Below are 20,611 nucleotides of genomic sequence, written 5' to 3' on the forward strand. Positions count from 1 at the left end.
GATAGCAAAAATGGCTGTCTTGAATTTCTGTACACATTTCTGACTCTGATATAATCATAATGGTGTGTAGATTTGAGTTGTGGGCTGTTGGATAATTCTAGCGCCGGATCAGGACTCAGTAGCTGAGCAGATGCTGTGATTAAATCCCAGTTAATGTGATGTTTGAGTGTCAGAGAGTCGCTCCATCCTGGAGAACCGCTTTCTGTTCTGACTGACCTGCAGCTCACTGAGGTGGAAGGACGGCGGCCATCCTCCTCCTCCTCCTCCCTCCGCTCTCCTGTCTTTCTATTCAGATGGCCAGCGTAACCATGGTGACAGATCACAGCAACATGCTGTTCCTCATCCTCTGCAGGTGTAACTTGGAAAAATAAAAAAAAGACAATATCACCAAACATTTTGTGGATTTCAGCTGAAAGGGAAATTCATGTATTACATGGAGCCGTTGCACAAAGAATAATACCGCTTTATTTGAATTGTTTATTTCTGAGGGTCTGCAGCCACAAGTGGCTCTTTAGGCCCTCTAGTGTTGGCTCTTACTAACTTTGACCAAAAATGATAAAGTATTGAGCAACTTTTAAAAAATGTAAGCCTAATAAATAAGTGCTGTTATAGTTTCTAATACCTATTATTTAGAGAAAGTTTTTGCAGTATTTTTTTTTTATGCAGAAGCATATTAGAACAAAAAAACCCCAAACAAACTCTGAAGTGTTTCTGAGATTGATCAATCTCAGAAATTGTCCAGAAAAAAACAAAACAAAAAAAACTTAAAAGACATAAAAAGTTGAAAATTTGCTCGTTTTTTTTCCCCTCTAACAAATTTCCAACTTTAAAATCTCGGAAATTTCCGAGTTTTTTCTAGAAATTTTCTGAGATTGATCTCAAAGTCTGAATTTTTTGGGGGGGCAGAAACTTACCCCTCCTCTTTTGTTCTATCTATATTGGCCTAATATGCCGTGGTGTTTTATTTTATTTTATCTTAGTCTGGCCTAAATAAAATTCTTTTTAAAATTCTTATTCGAAGGATCTATTAAAGAAAATCTATGCATTCACTTTTATAGAAGTGTTTGATTTTCAGAATTTGAAGTTATTTTTCTTTTATTAAAAAAAAATAACCTTAAAAGATATTGATTAAAAACAAAACATCAGTTTTGTTTTGAAGGGTCATGCAACTTCTCTCAGCCGGACCAAAGACAAAAATGTCTCTTACAGTTGTGAAGGCTGCTGACGGCTGGGTCTGGATGAATGAGACACAACAAAATTCATGTTGTTAGAAAATGACAAAAAGGGCTCAAATACAAAAAAAAAAAAAAGGATTGTGAATAGATGTGTTCCTATGGAGACATATGCCTGTAAATGCACAGTGTGTGCTGTCAGAAGCTGCTCAGGCCTGGTTCTGCATGGAGGCCCAGCCTGAGGGTCGGCTCAGGAGGCTCAGGCTGCTGTTTTATACGACAAGTGAACCAAACCGACAACTTCATGTACTTCAGTGGACAGAGAAGAAGTCCACGCGATGAAAATACCCCCGGCACAAAGCTTTTACTGTCACATACAACCTGCTATTTAACTAAAACACAAGCAGCTGTTTGATGGACAAACGTAAAGCAAGACCTGCGTTGATCAGATGACATAAATGTTCACGCCGTGGAACTGATTCTGTATTTAAGCAGCTTTTCGTTTCATTTCAACATTCAGCCGTCTTGGGTTCACACCTGACACCATAAAAACAACAGGACAAAATATCGGACAGCTTGGACGTGACGGAAACTGGACATTCAGACGAGACGGAAACTTTTGGCAAACATTTTTATGGTGCTCGACTAGGAGACAAAAAAACCCTTAAAGAATGCAGTAAAACAGTTGCTTGGAAATAATAGTTATAAGTTGTATTTTTTTGGAAAGGTTTTAAAAATGTGAAACTTTCACACTGGACCAAAAAGTCATAATTTGTGTTAGAATAAACATTTGGATGAAATAACTACTTTTTGTTTTGTTTTGTTTTGTTTTCATTCTTGTTGGTTGGTCTTAAATTTTATTTCTATTATCAATTTTAAAAGTCTTTAAAAGTCTTGAATTTAACTTGTCTTCAGCTGGAAGAACTAAAGCTCAGTAAGTTAACTTCAATATTGATCTTCATAAAAAAAACTGTAAAAAACATGAACAATGCACTTTTAAAAATCGTCGACTCATGTATAGTACACTTAGTCAGCGAGAAAGTGTGAGGATTTGAGTTTTCTTTGTGTTTATTTTAGGTTTCTGTGTTGTCCTGTCTTCCCCTTGTTTGTTCCCAGCTGTGTTTCGTTCCCTGATTACTCTCTGCGTATTTAATCCCACCTGTGTTCCTTGTTGGGTCTTTGTCAAATCTGTCTTGTTTATCTGTCTAGCGTGTCTAGCTGTCAGTTATCAGTCATATTTACCTGTTGCTACCAGTAGATGAGCTTTAGCCTTCCGCTCTGTGCTGCCTGGACTTTTGGACTTGGTTTTGCTGACTTCAGCATTAAAAACAGAATTTCTTCATTTCAACCTGGGTCCTCAGCATCTTCCTCAACACCACTCGCCGCACCTCATGACGGAAAGTTTTCAAGTTTTGTATTATTATCCTGTTCTATGATGTTTTAAGAATCATAGATTCTTAAAATCTGCGATTTTAAAAAAGAATGTTCAACTTACCAATAAAAGTTAAATAAAATTCTGGTGTTTTACCACGCTGTGTGCACTTTTACATGTGTTTTAGTGATGGGATTTTCGGCTCCTTTTCGAGATGCGGCTCTAATGGCTCTTCTTACTGTGGAGAGCCGGCTCTTTCGGCTCCCAAACGGCTCCCCATATATATTTTTGACATTATTAATTAATTAATAGCTTAAACCTAATTTTATAATATTTTGTTTCATTATTGACATTGTTAAGCACTTATGATGAGTAAAAATGCCGCATAACAATGCTATAGCAATACCGATGCGTGTGATGTCCGCCTGTGCAGGTTGTTTGTCGAGCCTGCACGATAGGAAATGCTGACTTTGCACAGTCTGCACTCTGCCCTGGAGCTTGATGTAGCATTAAAATGAGTCCAAATCTTACTCTGTTTTCTGTCACTCATTTATTTTCACCTATTCAGTTCTCACACTGACTCCCCTTCTTTCTGTGCTTCTTGACCGCTGAGTGAGTGTCTGTACATAAACACCTGCCGACGAACGCTATACAGCTTGGCCAACTGCCTGCCGTTTCCACAAGAAAAGTGGAGATAAACTTTTTTTTCAGTGTTTTCCCGCCACATTATTAATTGAAACTATGTGTGATTGGTCAGATGTGTGGAGCACACGCTTGACATGAGGGCAGTGGACCGACCGAGGGAAAAAAACTCTCTGCTCTAGCACTGGCAGAAGAGCAAAATGCACAAGGAGAGGGAGAAGGGGGACGAGAGACAGCGAGGCACCGCAGGAAAAAAAAAAACGATGTGGGGAAAAACTATCGGCTCTGGCACTTGCAGAGCACAAGCACAACGACAGGGAGGCGGAGAGACAGCGATATACTGTAGAAAAAAACCCGGCTCCCAAATAGGATCCTAAAACGGCTCCCATTGTGGAGCCGGTTCCAATCGTTCACTTCAAAGAGCCGGCTCTTAGAGCCGGATCGTTAGCGACCGACACATCACTAATGTGTTTGATCTGGGTTTGCTGAAGGTGAATGCGTTCACGTCTAACTGAAGATGACTTCTGGTCCACGTTAAGCACAGAAACAGTGTTGCAGAGAAATTTCTTATTGACCAGAGGGGAGTTCTTTGAATTTATGACCTGCAACTGGTTTGGAGAAAAGAGTTTCCAGAGTCATAAAAGAGAAATGGCTGACTGTTTGAGTTTGGCACAGCGCTCTTGGCGCCCTTGGAAATGCGAGCGTATCCAGGGTCACAGAAGATTCATCCAAAGCAATCTGAGGTTTTAAAGTTTATTCAATTGATTTTTCAGCATTTCAAAAAAAGAAAAAATAAACGTCTGAGGTTACAACATTCCCAAACCGATTTTATCTGTCGTGAAAGGCTGATATCTGATAGTATTCAGTTACTGTTTAACATCAAAATGGGATTTTATGAGCAGAAAACAGCTGGTGAAAGCTAAAGTCAAATCTTTACAAGGAAAAACGAGGCTGATGTGGCGGTTTTATGTAAGAATCATCTGCAGAAAACCAAATTAAATGACAGTAAAGTTACATTGAACAGGCAGTAATGGTTTGAAAAGTCTTCCAGTCACCACAAACAGACCAACTTTGACAACAGAGGATCAGTCCTGGTAGAGATTCTGGGGTTTGCAGAAAAGATACAGCTCTGAAAAAAAAAGAGACCACTGCAAAATGATGAGTTTCTCTGATTTTACTCTTTATAGGTTTATGTTTGAGTAAAATGAACTTTGTTCCTTTATTCTATGAACTCCTGACATGTCTCTGAAATTCCAAGCAAAAATGTTTTTTATTTGCAGAAAATGAGAAAAGATCAAAATAACAAAAGGGATGCAGAGCTTTCAAACCTCAAATAATGCAAAGAAAACAAGTTCATGTTCATTTAGAAACAACAATGCTAAAGTTTTAAAAACTCAGGAAGAGTTCAGGAATCAGTATTTGGTGGAATAATCCGAAGGTTTTCAATGGGGTTCAATTCAGTGGATAATATTTTTTCCAGAGCTGGATATGCTGAGCTCTGATTGGACAGCATTACCTATTGCAGATTTCATGTAGACATCAGTGTTGAGGTTGTCTGAGCATTCTTTAAATGCCTTAAAAAGTCTTAATTCATGTATCTAAAATTAAGGCCTTAACTGCGTTAATCACAGATTAGGTCTGTTTCATCTCATTTATGTACATTTTCTGTCAGGTGAAAGTTTGAGTCTCACACAGTCCTTGTGTTTTGTGCCTCAAGGCTAATGCTAACTAGCCGCTAACATACCCTTGCTAGCTTGTTAGCTAGCTTTTTGTGTTTGCGTATGTCAGTGCAAATTTGTCTGCGTTTCGCTGGACGATGTTTGCCTTCACAAAGTTTGGCACTACATGGTCGCACGGTGCGTGAGAAGCACAAAGCTGCTACCAAACAGAGCAGAAACTTCACAATTTTTTGCTATGCTTGTTTGTAATACATCATCCCCTCTTATTCCATAGATTTATTGTTTGGGGTGTTTTTGGTCTTAAATTTAAGCCACGGTTGCATTAAAAACATCCATAAAAATCTTAAACTTGACTTGAAGAAGACCTGCAGAAGCCCCGGTATCAGCGGGACAATCTGACGGTCACCGGGGGTCAGCCATAAACCGGAGTGAACGTGGAATCGGCACGTTTCCACTGATAGCGTGCGAGTGAAGCTTATCTGTCTCAATTTGTGCCTTCTCATCACTTTTTCCCAATGTGACACATAAACGGCAGGTGGTCCCATTCAAACAGTGTGTGGAGTCATGGACACTGTTATCTGGAGTAGTAAAATATTACACAAGTCCTTCCTCTCTTGTCTACACAGAATTTTGAGTCCTGATCAGTCACTCTGACTAAGCATTCTGGAGGTCAGCTGGAGGCTAAAGGGCAACCGCTATGCTAATCTGAACAGCTCACACACATTCACAGTAAAGGGCATTCCAGGTCAGGCTTCCAGTCCAGAACCAAGGTGCATAAAGAATAAAGATTGCTTATACTTATAGTGCTTTGAACTGATTGGGATTTAGAACTTTGATGTAAGTCCTTCAGGTCTTTACTGCTGCTGCTTGGCTAATATGGTTTGTGTTGTATTCCATTCAAGTTGTTGTGGAGAAAAATAGATGTTGGTCATTTCCACTCTGATATTTAAGACGTTCGCCATGGGAAGACATTAAAAAACAGTTGCATGAGATATATTCATAAGTCTCTAGCACTCATTATTAGCCAACAGAGGAAACATTGGCGTCTTATTGGGGCGTTGAAGCAACAAGCTCTTTTAGTTTGGAGCGACTACGCATATGTTTCGGCGTTTTAGGGGAGTCATGGGGGCGATTTTTTTAAAAGGAATAGCTGTGGATTCAACACCTTAGAAAAACAAACTCAATGTTTATGAACTTTAGTGATGCTCTGAGACCCCTGGTGGAGGAAGCTGAGTGTTCTCCAAGGAGGCCAGAGTCTCAAATTAGCACGTCACTGCTGTATGCTAACCGGCAAAGTGCATCCGCATCATGCCGGATGCACCTTTTCTGCATCCGGCATGATGCGAAAAAAGTGTTTCCGTTGCAGTTTCGTTGAAGTACACCAATTCTGATATGGCCGAAAAAACCCACCTTATTCCAGTGCAAAAACTTTTTATGGAAAACGTGAGTTTTTTGTAAATTGCCGTGTTTCCATAAAGCAGCTTTTTTTTGTAATTCCAATTTACAGTCAGTGGAAATACAGCTAGTGATCACGATGCATCACAGGACCATGGAGTGTTTTATTAAAGCCAAGAAGTGATGTCAGCGGTGTGGTTGTTTTTTTTTTTTCATTGTTTTTTACAGGACGCATTGCAACATTATCAGTTATAATGTTATAACCGATGAATATCTGTTATCGGTTATAACATTATTATCAGTATTGGTAAAAGATATTTTCATATCAGGGCATTCTAAAACAAAATCTCGAGAAAAGGGAACAGTTGTGGCTCAAAGTGACTTCAGTCAGAGAGTATCGGTGGAACTGATGGGTCCAATATGGCAGCCAATACTTCCATCACCTGCCTGTCTCTCTGTAAACAATCTTATCTGCTTCCATTGCAAATTCTGCGATAAAGGACGCAGTCTTCAGTGACTTATCAACTTCACGGGGAGATTATAACGCTGTTTTTTATCGATCGGACAGGGAAAGTCGTACCCGTTCAAAGGCTCCTTCCCTCCCATGTGGAACCCCATCGTCTACATGGACTTCAACAACCTCTTCAGGACGATGGACGAGATGGGCCAGGAGGTGACGCTACGCTCAGTCTAGATCACTCGCATCGCTGTTTTGCTGCTGCAGCGTCCCTGTGCTGTTCTCTCATGCTGCCGTGTGAATTTGTAGATTCCCAGAGAGGCGCCCTGGAGAGCTCCCCGTGCCTTAGAGTGGGACAACATGACCATGCAGGAGCTGTTCAACAAAATCTGCTGGACCAGGTGACAGAACTGAAGATTTCCAGTTTAGCTTTGTTTTGTTTTTTTGAATCTCTCTAAACTTTTTAGCATCCTAAAACATGCCTCCGGTTGGTAAATGCCACAGAAATAAAATCATACCAAGTCCAAATTGTAACAGCACATGGAACAGTGTCACCAAGTCGGTGACCTCGTTTTCTCCTGTCTTAAAAAAAATTTGAAGATCATTAAAAATGTAAGTTATTCAAAAAGTTAAGCAAACAGTTGGTACCAGATATTTAAATACACTGTCAACCAGGTTATCAACCAGAATAATGACATATTTCTTTACTTTTATGTCAAACACATCTGGTACTGACCTGAGTTGAAAGGTCACACAGGCTGGAAGAAGTTTTCACTCCTGGAGGAAATGGGATGAAATGTGAGAATGTCATCTAAACTGTACTAGGACGCGTTTTACTGCAGGAGGGACTGGTGCGCTTTGCATGTAGAAACCTCATGAGAAAAGAACATCATGTGAAAATATAGACGTGACATCTCAAAACATCAGTCAGGAGGTTAAACCTGGGGTCCAAATGGGCGTAAGGACCCTAAATTAGTTCCACAATAGGGGGAAAAAAAATTAGATGTGTGTTTAGAGAGCATCTGTAAACATCTGATGTCTCACACAGAGTGATCTATCTGAAATGTTTTTTTTTCTGTTCATGAAAATTGTAGCTAATGGAAAATAAGTTTTGCAGAAATTGAGAATATGTTGTTAGAACAATCGAAAAGCATCTTTAGAGATGGAAATAAAAAAAAAGGTTTATTATTATTTCAATAAAAACCAGTGCCGTGCACTTCATGCATTTTCTTTCGTTCCCCTGTTTCCCTCCACAGTGCCGTTCGCCGCTTCGCCACCCTGTTTGTCAACGTGAACGTGACCTCTGAACCCCACGAGGTGTCGGCACTGTGGTTCCTCTGGTACGTGAAGCAGTGCGGGGGAACGATGAGGATCTTCTCCACCACCAACGGGGGACAGGTGTGTGTGCAGGGCCGAGTTTCTGTCATCCAAATGGAAAACCTCCACGTTAAAGGGCCGGTATCATGTAAAGTCGACTATTTTTAAGCTTTATATTATGTTATAATGTTATCCCTTCATCAAAAACATTGCTATAACTCTTTTATGCATGTTTGAAAAAACATTTAATCTCCCATGGCAACTATTCACAGGGGTGCCTAAACGTTGCGCTGACCAAGCTCTGCCTTTTCCACACATCTTCTCCTCAGAGCTGCAGTTTCCTTCCGCATTCAGCTCCTTCAGACTAGCGGCAGCAGCAGTTAGCAAACACCTGGTGGAACTGAGCATTTTCTGATCTTATCTTAGGAACTAGCCTTCAGCTCCTAAGAGCGATGTTAAAGGCTTTATGGGGAATCCGTTGTGCTGGAAAGAGCAGGAGTTTCTTAAAGAGACAGAAGCCCAATTTTAAGGTGTTACATCACAAAGTCACATGTCTTTTAAGTCTCATTTGATATATACTGAACAACTGACGGTAATGTAGTTCTTCATTGTGCTAATTGGTATAATATGTTTGGAAAACACAACACCGCCCCTTTAAATGAAGTAAAATGTGAACCTGTTTGTTTACATCTTGACTCACATCCTTTAAATTTGGGTTTCGAGGACTCGTGCTCATGCATTATGAAATCCCCCCGCCTCTCCAGGAGAAGTACAGTAATGCAGAGCGTCCGGAGCAGACAGATCCGGGGCCGGGGCCGGGGCCGGGGCCGGGGCCGGGGCCGGGGCCGGGGCCGGGGCCGGGGCCGTCAGTGGCAGATCCTGAATTAGTCTCAGTGTTTTTTTTGTCTGCTCTGTGTCGCCTCAGCATCATTACAGGCCTAACAAAGGCTGCTTTCTTGCGGTGCTAGGGGAACTTCATTCCCTTCCAGAGTTCAGTGACCCCTCGTTGCCATAACGACCGGGGCCTGGGACTGTGTCTCTGTAAACGGGTGACACTGATGTCGTTTTGCAGTTTTCAAGTTCTAAAACTTACACAAAATGCAGGTCAGTCACTGCAACGTAAAAAAAAAAAATCTGTCTCAAGTATTTATTTCCTTTTAAACCGTGATGATTAATGTCTGACTCTCGTTCTCTGCCAGGACCGATTCAGGTTCAGCTTTTAATCTAGTCGCGTCTGATTGGTGAATTGCACCCAAAGGCTAGAATGGAATCCGCCCGACACGGTTAGTGAAGGCCGAGACGCCGACGCCAAGCCCATGGAAAAGGTCGCTGCCTAATCAATTTTGTGAGTCAGAGCGTCGGCAGCACCTTGTCTCTCTCCAAGCCTCCAACCCAAACCGCAGACCGTCTTCATGATGTAGCAGTAGGTGGCCTGAGTTCTGCACATGTAAATTTGCAGCGAAGGGAAAGGAGGACAAGTGAAGATAACAGTGCAGAACATCTGGGAGGGGCAGCGGATTCGATCAGATCCTCCACTGAACACGGCTTTGCTTGTGCAGGAAGATCTGATCTCTGTGAGACCGGACAGAAGGACGAGGATTTCACTGAGGTTTAAGAGAACAGTTTGGATCTACACTGTAAAGAATCACTGTAAAGACTACACAATGATTGTACAGCAAGACTGTAACAAAACTACAGTAAAACTGCATTAGAATTACAGTAAAATCAACAGAAGTACAGTAAACTAGTAACAGAATTGCAGCAAAACTGTAATATAATTCTGCAAAACTGTTACAGTAAAACTAACAAAATCCCAGCAAAGAAAATGTGCAAAAAAAACCCACAATTTTAACTCCTCACAATAATTCTTCCACACATGAATCCCTCTAATGGAAGCGCAGAGGCTTTTAAACTTCGCCTTGAGCTTTAGTTTTTCTAAACGTTTCCTCTTAGGTTGTGTATTTCATTTTAAACCAGCTCTGCACACACTAGACAAACGTGGAAAGTCTGAGGTGTGTAGATGTTTTATCCGGCCGCCGCGTCAGAACACACACTCTCTGACTGTCGCTCTCTCGGTCGTCTGGTGAAGGAGAGGAAGTTTGCGGGCGGCTCCAGCCAGATCAGCGAGTGCATGGCCAAGGAGCTGGGTGACAGGGTGAAGCTGCAGTCGCCCGTCTACAGGATCGACCAGACCGGAGACATGGTCGTCGTGGAGACGGTGAACAAAGAGACTTACACGGTGAGTGGAACCGAACCGCGGGACGGTGGGAGTCGAGGAATCGACATAAATCGCAACTTCAATGAAAATGGGACGTCGTGTAAAGCAGAACACGATGATTCATGAATCATTTTCAACCTGTGTTCAGGTGAATTCACTACAAAGCAAGACATTTAAAGAGCTAACTGATCAACTTTATTGTTTTCTTTGAAAATGTTCACCTATTTGCATTTTGATGTCTACAACACGTTCTAAATCAGAGCCATGTTTACCTGTCACATCACCTTTCCTTCTGACAAACCTCAACAAGCTTTTGGGAACTCATTGTTGAAGCTTTAGTATTTTTTTAATTCTTTTCCCATCGTTGTTTGAGATACTTCAGTTGTTCAGCAGCCTGGGGCCTCAGTTGCCGTATTTTGCGCTTCACGATTCAACAAACCTTTTTAAAAGTCACGGGCGATCGGCGATCATTTCTCCAGATTCTCTGAGTCTTTTGGTGACACTTTGAACTGCAGGCCATGAAATCCCTAAACTCCCTGCAGTTGCACTTTGCGTAACGTTGTTCCTAAAACGTTGGAACTGTTTGCTTGTTCTCAAAGCGATGCACCTCTTGTGAACGACTGAGGCTTTGGAGGACGTTCCCTCTGCCCCCCATCCTGACTCTCACCTGCTTCCAGTTAATAAACGAGAGATTTTTTGAGTATTTTTCAACTTTCCCACTTTCTTGTTCCCAACGTTTTTAGAACGTGTTGCCGGCGTCAAATTCCAGATGTGTGAATATTTGCATGATTGCAATAAAGTTTCCCCTTTGAACATTAAATATCTTGTCTTTACAGTGAGTTCAGTTGAATGCAGGTCAAATCATCATGTTCTGCTTTCATTCATGTTTTTATACAACGTCCCAAATTGACAGGGGTTGGGGTCGCCTCATTTCAACTACATACAGCTTTTAAATGATTTCATTCAGTGGCTGTTTGACTCATAACTTTAGTTTTTCTATCACTTTCTACTCCTCCCTCTCTTTCCTTTTATAACTTTATATGTATTAAAATTGTAATTAAACTTGGACGTACTGTGTAGCTTCAGAGCAGAAACACAAATCTCAGAGGAGAAGATTTGTGTTTTGCTGCCCTCTGCTGGCCGCATCCATCCTGAATAGTTCTGCCGACTTTTCTTCGCTTCAGGCCAGATACGTCGTCGTGGCAACGCCGCCCGCCCTCAACCTGAAGATGCACTTTAACCCCGAGCTGCCGCCCCTCAGGAACCAGCTGATCTACCGCGTGCCCATGGGCTGCGTCATCAAATGCATGGTCTACTACAAGGAGAACTTCTGGAGGAAGAAGGGTACGGAGAGCAGGATGGGGGGACGGCAGGGGGCAGCAGGTTCTAATGTTTGGTCTCGTCAGGTTACTGCGGCACCATGGTGATCGAGGAGGAGGGGGCTCCTATAGGCCTGACTCTGGATGACACAAAGCCTGATGGGACCGTGCCCGCTATCATGGGGTGAGCCGCCACTTACACAACAAGAGAGAGAGAGAAAGAAAAAGAGAAGAGAGAGAAAGAGAGAGGGAGAGAGGATTTTTGTTTTTCTTGCCACATTTTAAAGACTTAAGAAGTTATTTATTTATTTCAAACATGGTAGAAGTATAAAATCACACACTTAAACTAGGAATGCAAAAGTCATATCTTTGTACAATAATGTCAACATTTCAGATTATGAAAGTCATTTTTATTTCCGATGAGGAAAACTTGAGTAAAAATTAAAAAACAGCTTTCAAATGATGATTTCAGAAAAAACAACAACCTGACCCTGTGTGACAAAGTAATTATCTCACTGCCTCATTATGAAATAAACATGGTGAACCACAATTTTGGAAAACGCAGCTCAGTTCTACTTGCTACAAACGGATTCCCTGAGCTGTAAATTTAAAAAATCATTTTTATCATCAGTATTATGTGTTTTTCGGGCACATAGTGGCATTTTATAGCACAATCAGTAACTATGTTACCTTCAGTTACTATAAAAATACTCCCTATCAAATATGACTTAAAAGAAATTTTACTTTGTAATTTAAAGCATTGTAAAGCTCTTTAAGATCTTTCTGAAACGCCGCCTTCAGAAAGTCACCAGAACATGGCTCCTCTGTTAACCCCTTAACAACGTTTTACTAAGCAGTAGCTCCTATAATGAGCTCAGCTGATGTTCCACCATGTGCTAATTGCTGCTGGCTAGTCTGAAGGAGCTGAGTGGGGGATTGATGGGTGAGGGCTGCTCTGTGAGGCCAAAGCTTGGAAGCCTTGTCTGGAAGGTGGAGCTAGGTCCAACCAGGTGTTTTGCACAGCTGAATGGTTGCCATGGAGATTAACGGATTTTTTTTTTCCAAACACGCATGAAAGAATCAAAGCAAGGCTCCAGGTTTATTTTTGATGAAGGAATAAAATTATGACATGATACAAAGCTTTAAAAAAGTCCATTTTGCAAAATGCTGCCCCTTTAAATCCATTTGTATATATTTTGTTAAAGGGTTAATAGAGGAGCCATGTTGTGATGACTTAAGTTTCAGAAAGAGCAGGAGTTTCTTAAAGAGACAGAAGCCCAATTTTAAGGCGTTAAATTATGAAGTCAAATTTCTTTTAAGTCATATCTGATATTTACAGCATTTTTTTTTAATAACAACTGAAGTTAACATAGTTACTTTACTGTCCTTTAAAGTGACACTATGTGCTTGGATAATACCCCTTTAATAATTTGAATCATTAAGTGACAAAAAAAAAGTAATCAGTAAGGAGAAGTTAGTTTTTTACATCTCTGTTTTGTGTCCAAGCTGTGCACAGCAGAGCGCTGGGGAAGGTGGCGCTGTCAGATCTAATTATATATAAATATATAAATCCGCGTCTCTCCCTCTTCCTGCAGGTTCATTCTGGCTCGCAAGTGCAGGAAGCTGGCAGACCTGACCAAAGAGGAGAGGTGTGGACACACGCCGGCGACCGGCCGTCGGCTGAGCTCAATCTCCCCCCCAAAGCTACCAGCTAGTTTTAGCCTGAACTTTGTTCTTGTTTTCGTTCAGGCTCAGGAGGATCTGTGAGATTTACTCCAGAGTGCTGGGCTCAGAGGAGGCTCTCCACGTGAGTCCGGACACGCAGAACCACGAGCAGCAACACGGCAGAACGGCTGACCCGCTTCTCACACGGCCTCTGGTGTCTTTCAGCCGGTGCACTATGAAGAGAAGAACTGGTGTGAGGAGGAATACTCCGGCGGCTGCTACACAGCTTACTTTCCTCCTGGAACCCTGACCCAGTTTGGCAGGTGAGTTATCCGCGGCCCACGCGCTTCTTGTTGCAGATGTTGAGGGTTCAAACCGAGGCTGAGGCCTCTGCTGCTGCGCAGGGTTAAAGGCTGAAGAGAGAAGTGAGTTCAGGTTCAGTTCTGGTTCAAAGGGTTTTAGGGTCCCAAAGCCGGGTTCCTTCTTACTTGTCATTCATCCACAAATTCATCCATTTTCTAACACCCTGGTCCCCAGTGGGGTCAGGAGGTGCTGGTCTCTATCTCCAGCTAAGGTTCCGGGCGAGTGGCGGGTTCTCCCTGGACAGGTCGCCAGTCTGTCGCATACTTGTCATTCAATTCAATTCAAATTCAAAATACTTTATTAATCACTTTATTAATTAATAAATAGAAACCTGTGCTGAAAATCTAATGTGTTGGCAAAATGTAGTTCCTTTTATTACTTATACTGCAGTTTATTTAATAAAGTAAAATCTTACTTTTGTTGTCCCAGTAATTATTGCAATAAATGATAATATTGTTGTCTTGAGACCATTTTCAAGTAATATATTGATAATACCAATAATAATAATAATAATAATAATAATGCAGGTTTGCTCTCTCAAAGTTTAATAAACTTTAACTTGTAAAAAAAACTTAACACTTGAACTGGTCGGTATTTTAAGTATCCAAAATTAAACATGGCAACCAAAAATAACAAATAAAACCTAAATAAAAAACCCACTGACAACCTAAACTGTAAATAAATTGAAATGACGTCTCTAAACAAGTTTACCCTTCAAAATAACAGTCATTAAAATAGAAATGAATTAACTCATTTTATTTTGTCAAGCAATTAAATAATTACAAAAGTATACTAACTTAATATTACTTACATTTTTTAATTTATAAGAAGTATGCCTTCAGTATTCTGTTACCAGCTCTTTCTAAGTTCACTAAAATCTACATTCAAGAACACTCATCCTACAACCGCTAAAACCCATTTTTGTTGGTATTTTGTGAAAAAGGAAGTAGTTCTCATTTCGTCTTCTGAGGATTTTATGTTGATTCCTTCGGTGGTTCTTGGTGCAGCGCCACCACAGGTGAGGAGGGGAATAGGTTCTTCAAAGGGTTTGGCTGGTTTGACAATGCAGTGTGAAAAGAACTGCAGCAACTGAAAATGTAACAAATGTCACAACTTTGGTCCCAGATTTAACCGAGTCTACCGGACTGTCAGAAGTGAAAACATTCTTAGTTTTAATGTACTTAGTGTTAGACTTTTCTTTATGCTTTGCATTATAAGCCAAGTGTACTTCACTATACTATTCTTACGCATATAAAACACAGCTCGTTCAAAATAAACTTCAAGTACACTGCCTCATTTCTGGCATAAAATAAATCCAGCTGAATAAATCGCTTTTTGTTAAGGGGGATTTCAGGATGAGGTCAACATAAGAGATCAGGAACTGGAGTTACTTATTCTAATGAACATCTAACATCAGTCACAATAAATCCAGCACATTTCCCACATTAGTGTGTTCTAGCAGCACTAGGAAGCTTTCCAGTGGCGTACAAATGTAGAAATAAAAAGAACATGGAGGCTAAAGCTATCAATCAAAGCACAAATCAGTAAAATAACTCCTCCTGCGTGTTCTCTGTCGTTTCCTGTCTGCAGGGTTCTGAGGGAGCCTGTTGGCAGGTTGTACTTCGCCGGCACGGAGACGGCGTCAGAGTGGAGTGGCTACATGGAGGGGGCGGTGCAGGCCGGGGAGAGGGCCGCCAGAGAGGTCAGAGAACTCTTTGCATTTTTTACAGCCTTCCTCCCACACACATTTATGACTATAAAAAAATAACAAACAAAAAAAGCACATCACTATCCAATAGAAGTAAGAGGGAAGTTTCACCTTCCAGCATAATAATCGCTCCAAACATACGGCCAGTGCTACAGTAGACGAGCTAACCTGACCTCCTCTCTGAGCTTCTATTGCCGCCTGAAGAAATGTAAAGCTCCCGGTCAAAAACAACCAATCAGAGCCAGGGGGAGGGTCTTAGCGATGTCAATCAATGCTGCAGCTTACCAACACAGGAATACTGCTTATCCATCGTCATCGGTGGCTATGCTAAGCTAACTAGTCTTAGTATTCATGGCAGGTTATGTTGTGGTGGACCGGCTGAAGTGTAGCATATAGAGTAAGTGAGCACGAGAGTGATTGACAGCACTAAGACCAGCCTCCTGACTCTGATTGGTTTATTTCTTACTACTGGGAGCACTGGGAGCTAAAATCTTTTTATCTGTTTCATACTGTCACAAAGTAATGATTATTTTAACAAATATGTAAATACGTCTTTTTTTCCTCATAAGTTACATCCTACAGCTTTAAGTCTGGCTTTAGGCTGAAAGTCGACTTGAGTCTTTGACCCCCCGCGTCTGCTGTAGAATCCATAAAACCATAAACTCATCTTTATTATGTCACAACCCGCTGTTTCTCACAGGTCTTGTGTGCGATGGGTAAAATCCACCAGAGTCAAATCCACCAGCCAGAGCCTGAGAGTCAGGTGAGGGTTGTTTTCACGTCTCGTCTTCCAGCAGAAGTCGTTCAACCATTTTAGCATAAACCAAAATAGTAATGGCTGGTTTATAGAAGTCGTTCAGCCAGCCATAACGTCCGTCTCTTCCCCCTGCAGGAAGTTCCTGCCCTGCCGTTTGTCACCAGCTTCTGGGAGAGGAATCTGCCGTCGGTCGGCGGTTTTCTCAAGCTCACGGGCGTCTCCGCCGTCCTGTCCGCCGCCGCCGCAGTGGGCCTGGTGGCCTACAAAAAGGGCCTGTTCCCCAGGAGTTAAGCTGCCTGCACCTCGTCTTCTCACTCTTCTGCAACTCAACGGGACACAACTCAATAGAAACCATATTCATGCACTTCTGTTTTTTTCTCTTGTTTTGCATTCTTTATGGGGGATTTCGAAACGCTAGGCCATGAAAGGCAGACTCTCCAAATGAAGCAAAATCAGATTCACTTTGAGTGCAAAGAGTGAGCGGCTGTTCAGTCTTCGAAAGAAGAAGAGCTAACTGTTTAATTAGCACTTAATCTGTATCTCAGATTATTAAACCAATGAAGGAAAAACAATCTGGAATCAAAATAAATAATCTCTACTAATGTTCCACACATTCATCCTTCTCGTGGGTGTGTGTGTGTGTGTGTGTGTGTGTGTGTATAAGCTCTGCCTGTTTGCATGTGCACCTGATTTGCTTATTCTGCCTTTGTGAGTGTCTGTTCGTTGAAGTGTGTGTGAGCGTGGAGGCGTGTGTGTGTGTGTGTTTCTGTTGTCTCTAATTACCTCTGCTGATTTTAGGTACTGGTTCATTCTGACCTTGCTTGTTTAATGAGATCTAGTAACACTGAAAGTGAGTAGGGCTGTTCCATCATCAGTTCTAATATCATAGAGGACAATCAAGATTAAGGCTGTTTTTTTTTTTGTCATTTTGTGATCTGAATGTTCCATTAAAACGTGAAGAAAAGAAAAATAAAACAGCAGCTCTGTGACATAGTGTCTCTTTGAGCCATTCTTACTGCTGCTGTATGCTTTTATCTGAGGTTTAGTGCTAATCGGTCTTCAGTATTTACCGTGTTCAGGTGATGTTAGCTAAACAGAAGGGTATTCTCAAGTTCAATGTTTCATTTTTGTTTAAAATGTCATAAAAATGTGGTTGCACATGTAAGAGAAGTTGCTCCGGGGTCCAGATGTGACAGGACAAAATTTACGTTTTTTATTTTGTTTGGGGTTTTTTTATCTAAAGGAAACAAATCTAAATCAAATCATTTATTGTCTAAACTCACATCCATGGCAGTTAGCTGGAGGTGAGGAGTGAGGTTGTTGGTGTAGATAGGGCTGTGGGGGTGTTATGGGGTCTATCTCCAGCCATCACTGATAAAGAGCTGTGGTCACTCTATGGATAAATTCCTAAATAGAAGGCTAAGTTTTGGAAATGTGTGAAAATCCAGAGCCATTTCTCACTTGAGATGTAATTAATGAACAACTCTTCAGATCCACACCGCAGAGATAGCTAGGAAACAATTAATGACTGTAGCTGCCTGTGGCTAATTAATTCATTAACTGTGGCTAGCTTTAAGTTGTAATTTTACCTATCTGGAGCAAATTAAGCTAGTTAACTGTTGCATGTTACCTGTAGCTAACTGTGGACAATAAATTGTAAGCTGGCTAGCTCTGGCTAGCTAGCTGTAGCTATCTTTGGTTGATCATTTTTAAAGCTAACTGTTGACTTTGGGCTGTACCTAGCCAAAGAAAACTGACTGTCAAAACTTGTGGCTATTAAAACGGTAAAGCTGGCTGTAACCAGATGTAGCTAATAAATGATAAAGCTAGCTCTGAGTTATGAGCGCTCCCTAGCTAAATATGTTATAGTGATAACTGTGTAGTTAAACGGTTTTCTTGAATATCCTGCGATAGTTTTCATTTTCACTATTATACGTTGAACTCCTGGTATTCGCAGAGGTTAGCAGAACACGGCTGTCAATGATTAGCTAAAATCCACACATACTTCCAAAAATGCTTAGGACTGCATAATTTAATTATTCACATACCAAATATACATAAATAAGCATCAGTGAGCACCATGGAAGTTGTCTTAATGCTACTGCAGAGGGTTTCATACGGTCTTCCTTTTTTCCACTCTTAATTTGACACAGCCAATCAGCGCCAAGACAAGTAAATGCAGCTTCTGGATTGGCTGTTTTGCAAACACCAGTCAACTAGCATTATGTTATTCCAGCTTCCCATGGTGTGTTTTCTTTTAGCTAGAATATTTTAGATATGATCTACGAAAAAATACAGCGAATAGTTGAATCTGTAAATTGTGAACAATGGATAGGGGTCCACTATGACTGAATTCAGTTATTAGAGATGGAAAAATCCTTGTAGTCACCTAAAGTTTGTTAACACCTAACATAAACCAAAATAGTAATTTTAGTGTTAGTTTAAACTAAAACGTGTAAGCAGAATGCAGTTCCTTTTTCTCCGCCGTAGTATAAAACAGATCTTATGTGTGAAAATTTTCAGTTGCAAATCTGCAGTAAAGCTTCAACTTTGTGGTAAAAACTGCATTATTTTAAACCTAAGATATATAAATCTAAATATATTTTATTGATGTAAGACTGAATTAAAAATAACAAATTACAGGGTGGGGTTTCCTAAGAAGAGTCACAATAGATGAAGCCGATCTATTGAGGAGAACTTTGTGTTGGTGTGTCGGCCATGTTAAGAGAACTGTACAGTGTATGGCTACAGTGAGGATCGTGTTCTTGTTCCAAAGACTGGTGTTTGTGACTGTAGTTGTGTCTGTTGTGCCTTAATGAACGTCTTGGTGTTTTGTCATTTTTCTCAAGTGCCTGTGTAACTCTGACTGTTTCTCTCTCCTACCTTTCCCCACACACTGTTAAAGCTAACGCTCACCAGGTCACCTCCTCAAGGGACCTTCGGTGACACTCAACTCAAAATTCGATTTTTAAATGCCCCCTGTGTTACCTGAGTGGAATCCTCATAATAAACTTGACTCAGGTAAAGCCAGGCGTATGAAGTAGCACTCTGACTGTTGGTGTGATCTTAACTGGTCTCCAGTGGAACCGAGTCTGTGTGTGTGCTTTGTATTGTGATTGCAGTGCTTCACCATGTGTCCCCTGTGCCATGTTGTAGCGTCCTCGTGTCTTCATGGTCGCCTCCTGTCTCACATCCAACCACCAGTAGAGGTTTTCCAAGCTTAGTGTTGAAGAAAGGATCTGTCACTAGCTGCGTTTCCATTACTAATGTGTGAAAACCTTTGTTGATATGCAGCTAATGTCGAAAAAACCCAATTTCGCAATTGGGGTGTTTCTGTAAAATGAAAAAACGCAATTGAAATCACATGTGAATAGGTTCGTCCACGCGATAAGTCGTCAAAAATGACAATGCCATGATAGTTCAACCATTGCAGTTTTGCGAAATAAACCAATTTCGATGCGACCGAAAAAAAACCCACTTCATGCTAGCGCCAAAACGTTTTAACGAAAAATGAAAGCTTTTCAGAATTTGCCATATTTCCATTAAGCGACTTTATGTTTAAAATGTCAAATTGTGCAAATGCCGTATATGTGCAAATACAATGGAAATGCAGCTAGTGATGTTGCTCACATTTGAACCCATCTTGTTTACAGTTGGCTGATGTTAGTAAACAAACGCCAGCACGCTCTGTAGGTCTGTCATTTGGGAACTACAGAACCGACACCAAACCATCAGCAAACATAACCTACATGGTCAAGTCCTTGTTGATTTCTTTCTCTTTTACTGATTGTTTTTCTTCTTCACCTGATGTGCACACGAACCTCCCCAAACTAATCCTGTAACGCGTCCTTTGATGTCTTTGATTCCTCAAAGCAAGCTGGTGATATTCAAAATGTGAAATAAATCCTAATTTCATCTGATCCTATCGGTCTGTGTGTATAATTGTGAGCTTGATACATGCTTGTATTGGTCTTGCTGCAGTTTTTAGGGAGTCCATGAAAAGTTTGGAGTAGTAAGAAAAAGTCAGGTGTGAATGGAAAGAGCTCCCTATATTATAAAAACTTTCCATTGTATAATAAGATCTGGTTGTTTTTATATAAAAAAAATATTTAAACTTGCTATAGAGTCCTCTCTTTCAGATATCTTTTTATTGATTATTAGAAATACACTGCCTGGCCAAAAAAAAGTCGCCACCAAAAAATGGTCACACTCTCTAATATTTTGTTGGACCGCCTTTAGTTTTGATTACAGGCCGCATTCGCTGTGGCATTGTTTCAATAAGCTTCTGCAGTGTCACAAGATCTATTTCCATCCAGTGTTGCATTAATCTTTCACCAAGATCTTATTGATGATGGGAGAGTCTGACCACTGAGCAAAGCTGGTTGCTGGTTTCTCGATCAGTGACTGCATGTTGCTTTTTATGACCTTTTATTTTTGTGTTTTTATGCTGCCTTGCTGCTGAAATGTGCTATACGAATAAACCTGATTGATTTTTGGATTGATTGATTGATTGATTGATTGATTGATTGATTGATTGATTGATTGAT

At 40.9% G+C, this 20,611-nt stretch overlaps 1 protein-coding gene across 1 annotated transcript in view; it reads left to right on the top strand.

Annotated features, from left to right (window-relative positions):
• maob (monoamine oxidase B) overlaps positions 1–19,984 on the top strand; it is a 39,113-nt gene extending 19,129 nt beyond the window's left edge. Inside the window, 12 exon segments of the mRNA XM_023336562.1 lie at positions 6,829–6,933; positions 7,027–7,118; positions 7,974–8,115; positions 10,124–10,273; positions 11,437–11,596; positions 11,659–11,755; positions 13,167–13,220; positions 13,321–13,378; positions 13,462–13,559; positions 15,190–15,301; positions 16,008–16,070; positions 16,200–19,984. Coding sequence (XP_023192330.1) covers positions 6,829–6,933; positions 7,027–7,118; positions 7,974–8,115; positions 10,124–10,273; positions 11,437–11,596; positions 11,659–11,755; positions 13,167–13,220; positions 13,321–13,378; positions 13,462–13,559; positions 15,190–15,301; positions 16,008–16,070; positions 16,200–16,355 — 1,287 coding nt within the window. The 3' untranslated portion in view covers positions 16,356–19,984.
• Positions 19,985–20,611: the final 627 nt, after the last annotated feature.

Source organism: Xiphophorus maculatus, chromosome 7 (genome assembly GCF_002775205.1).
Source record: "Xiphophorus maculatus strain JP 163 A chromosome 7, X_maculatus-5.0-male, whole genome shotgun sequence".
In the NCBI taxonomy this organism is placed as follows: domain Eukaryota; kingdom Metazoa; phylum Chordata; class Actinopteri; order Cyprinodontiformes; family Poeciliidae; genus Xiphophorus; species Xiphophorus maculatus.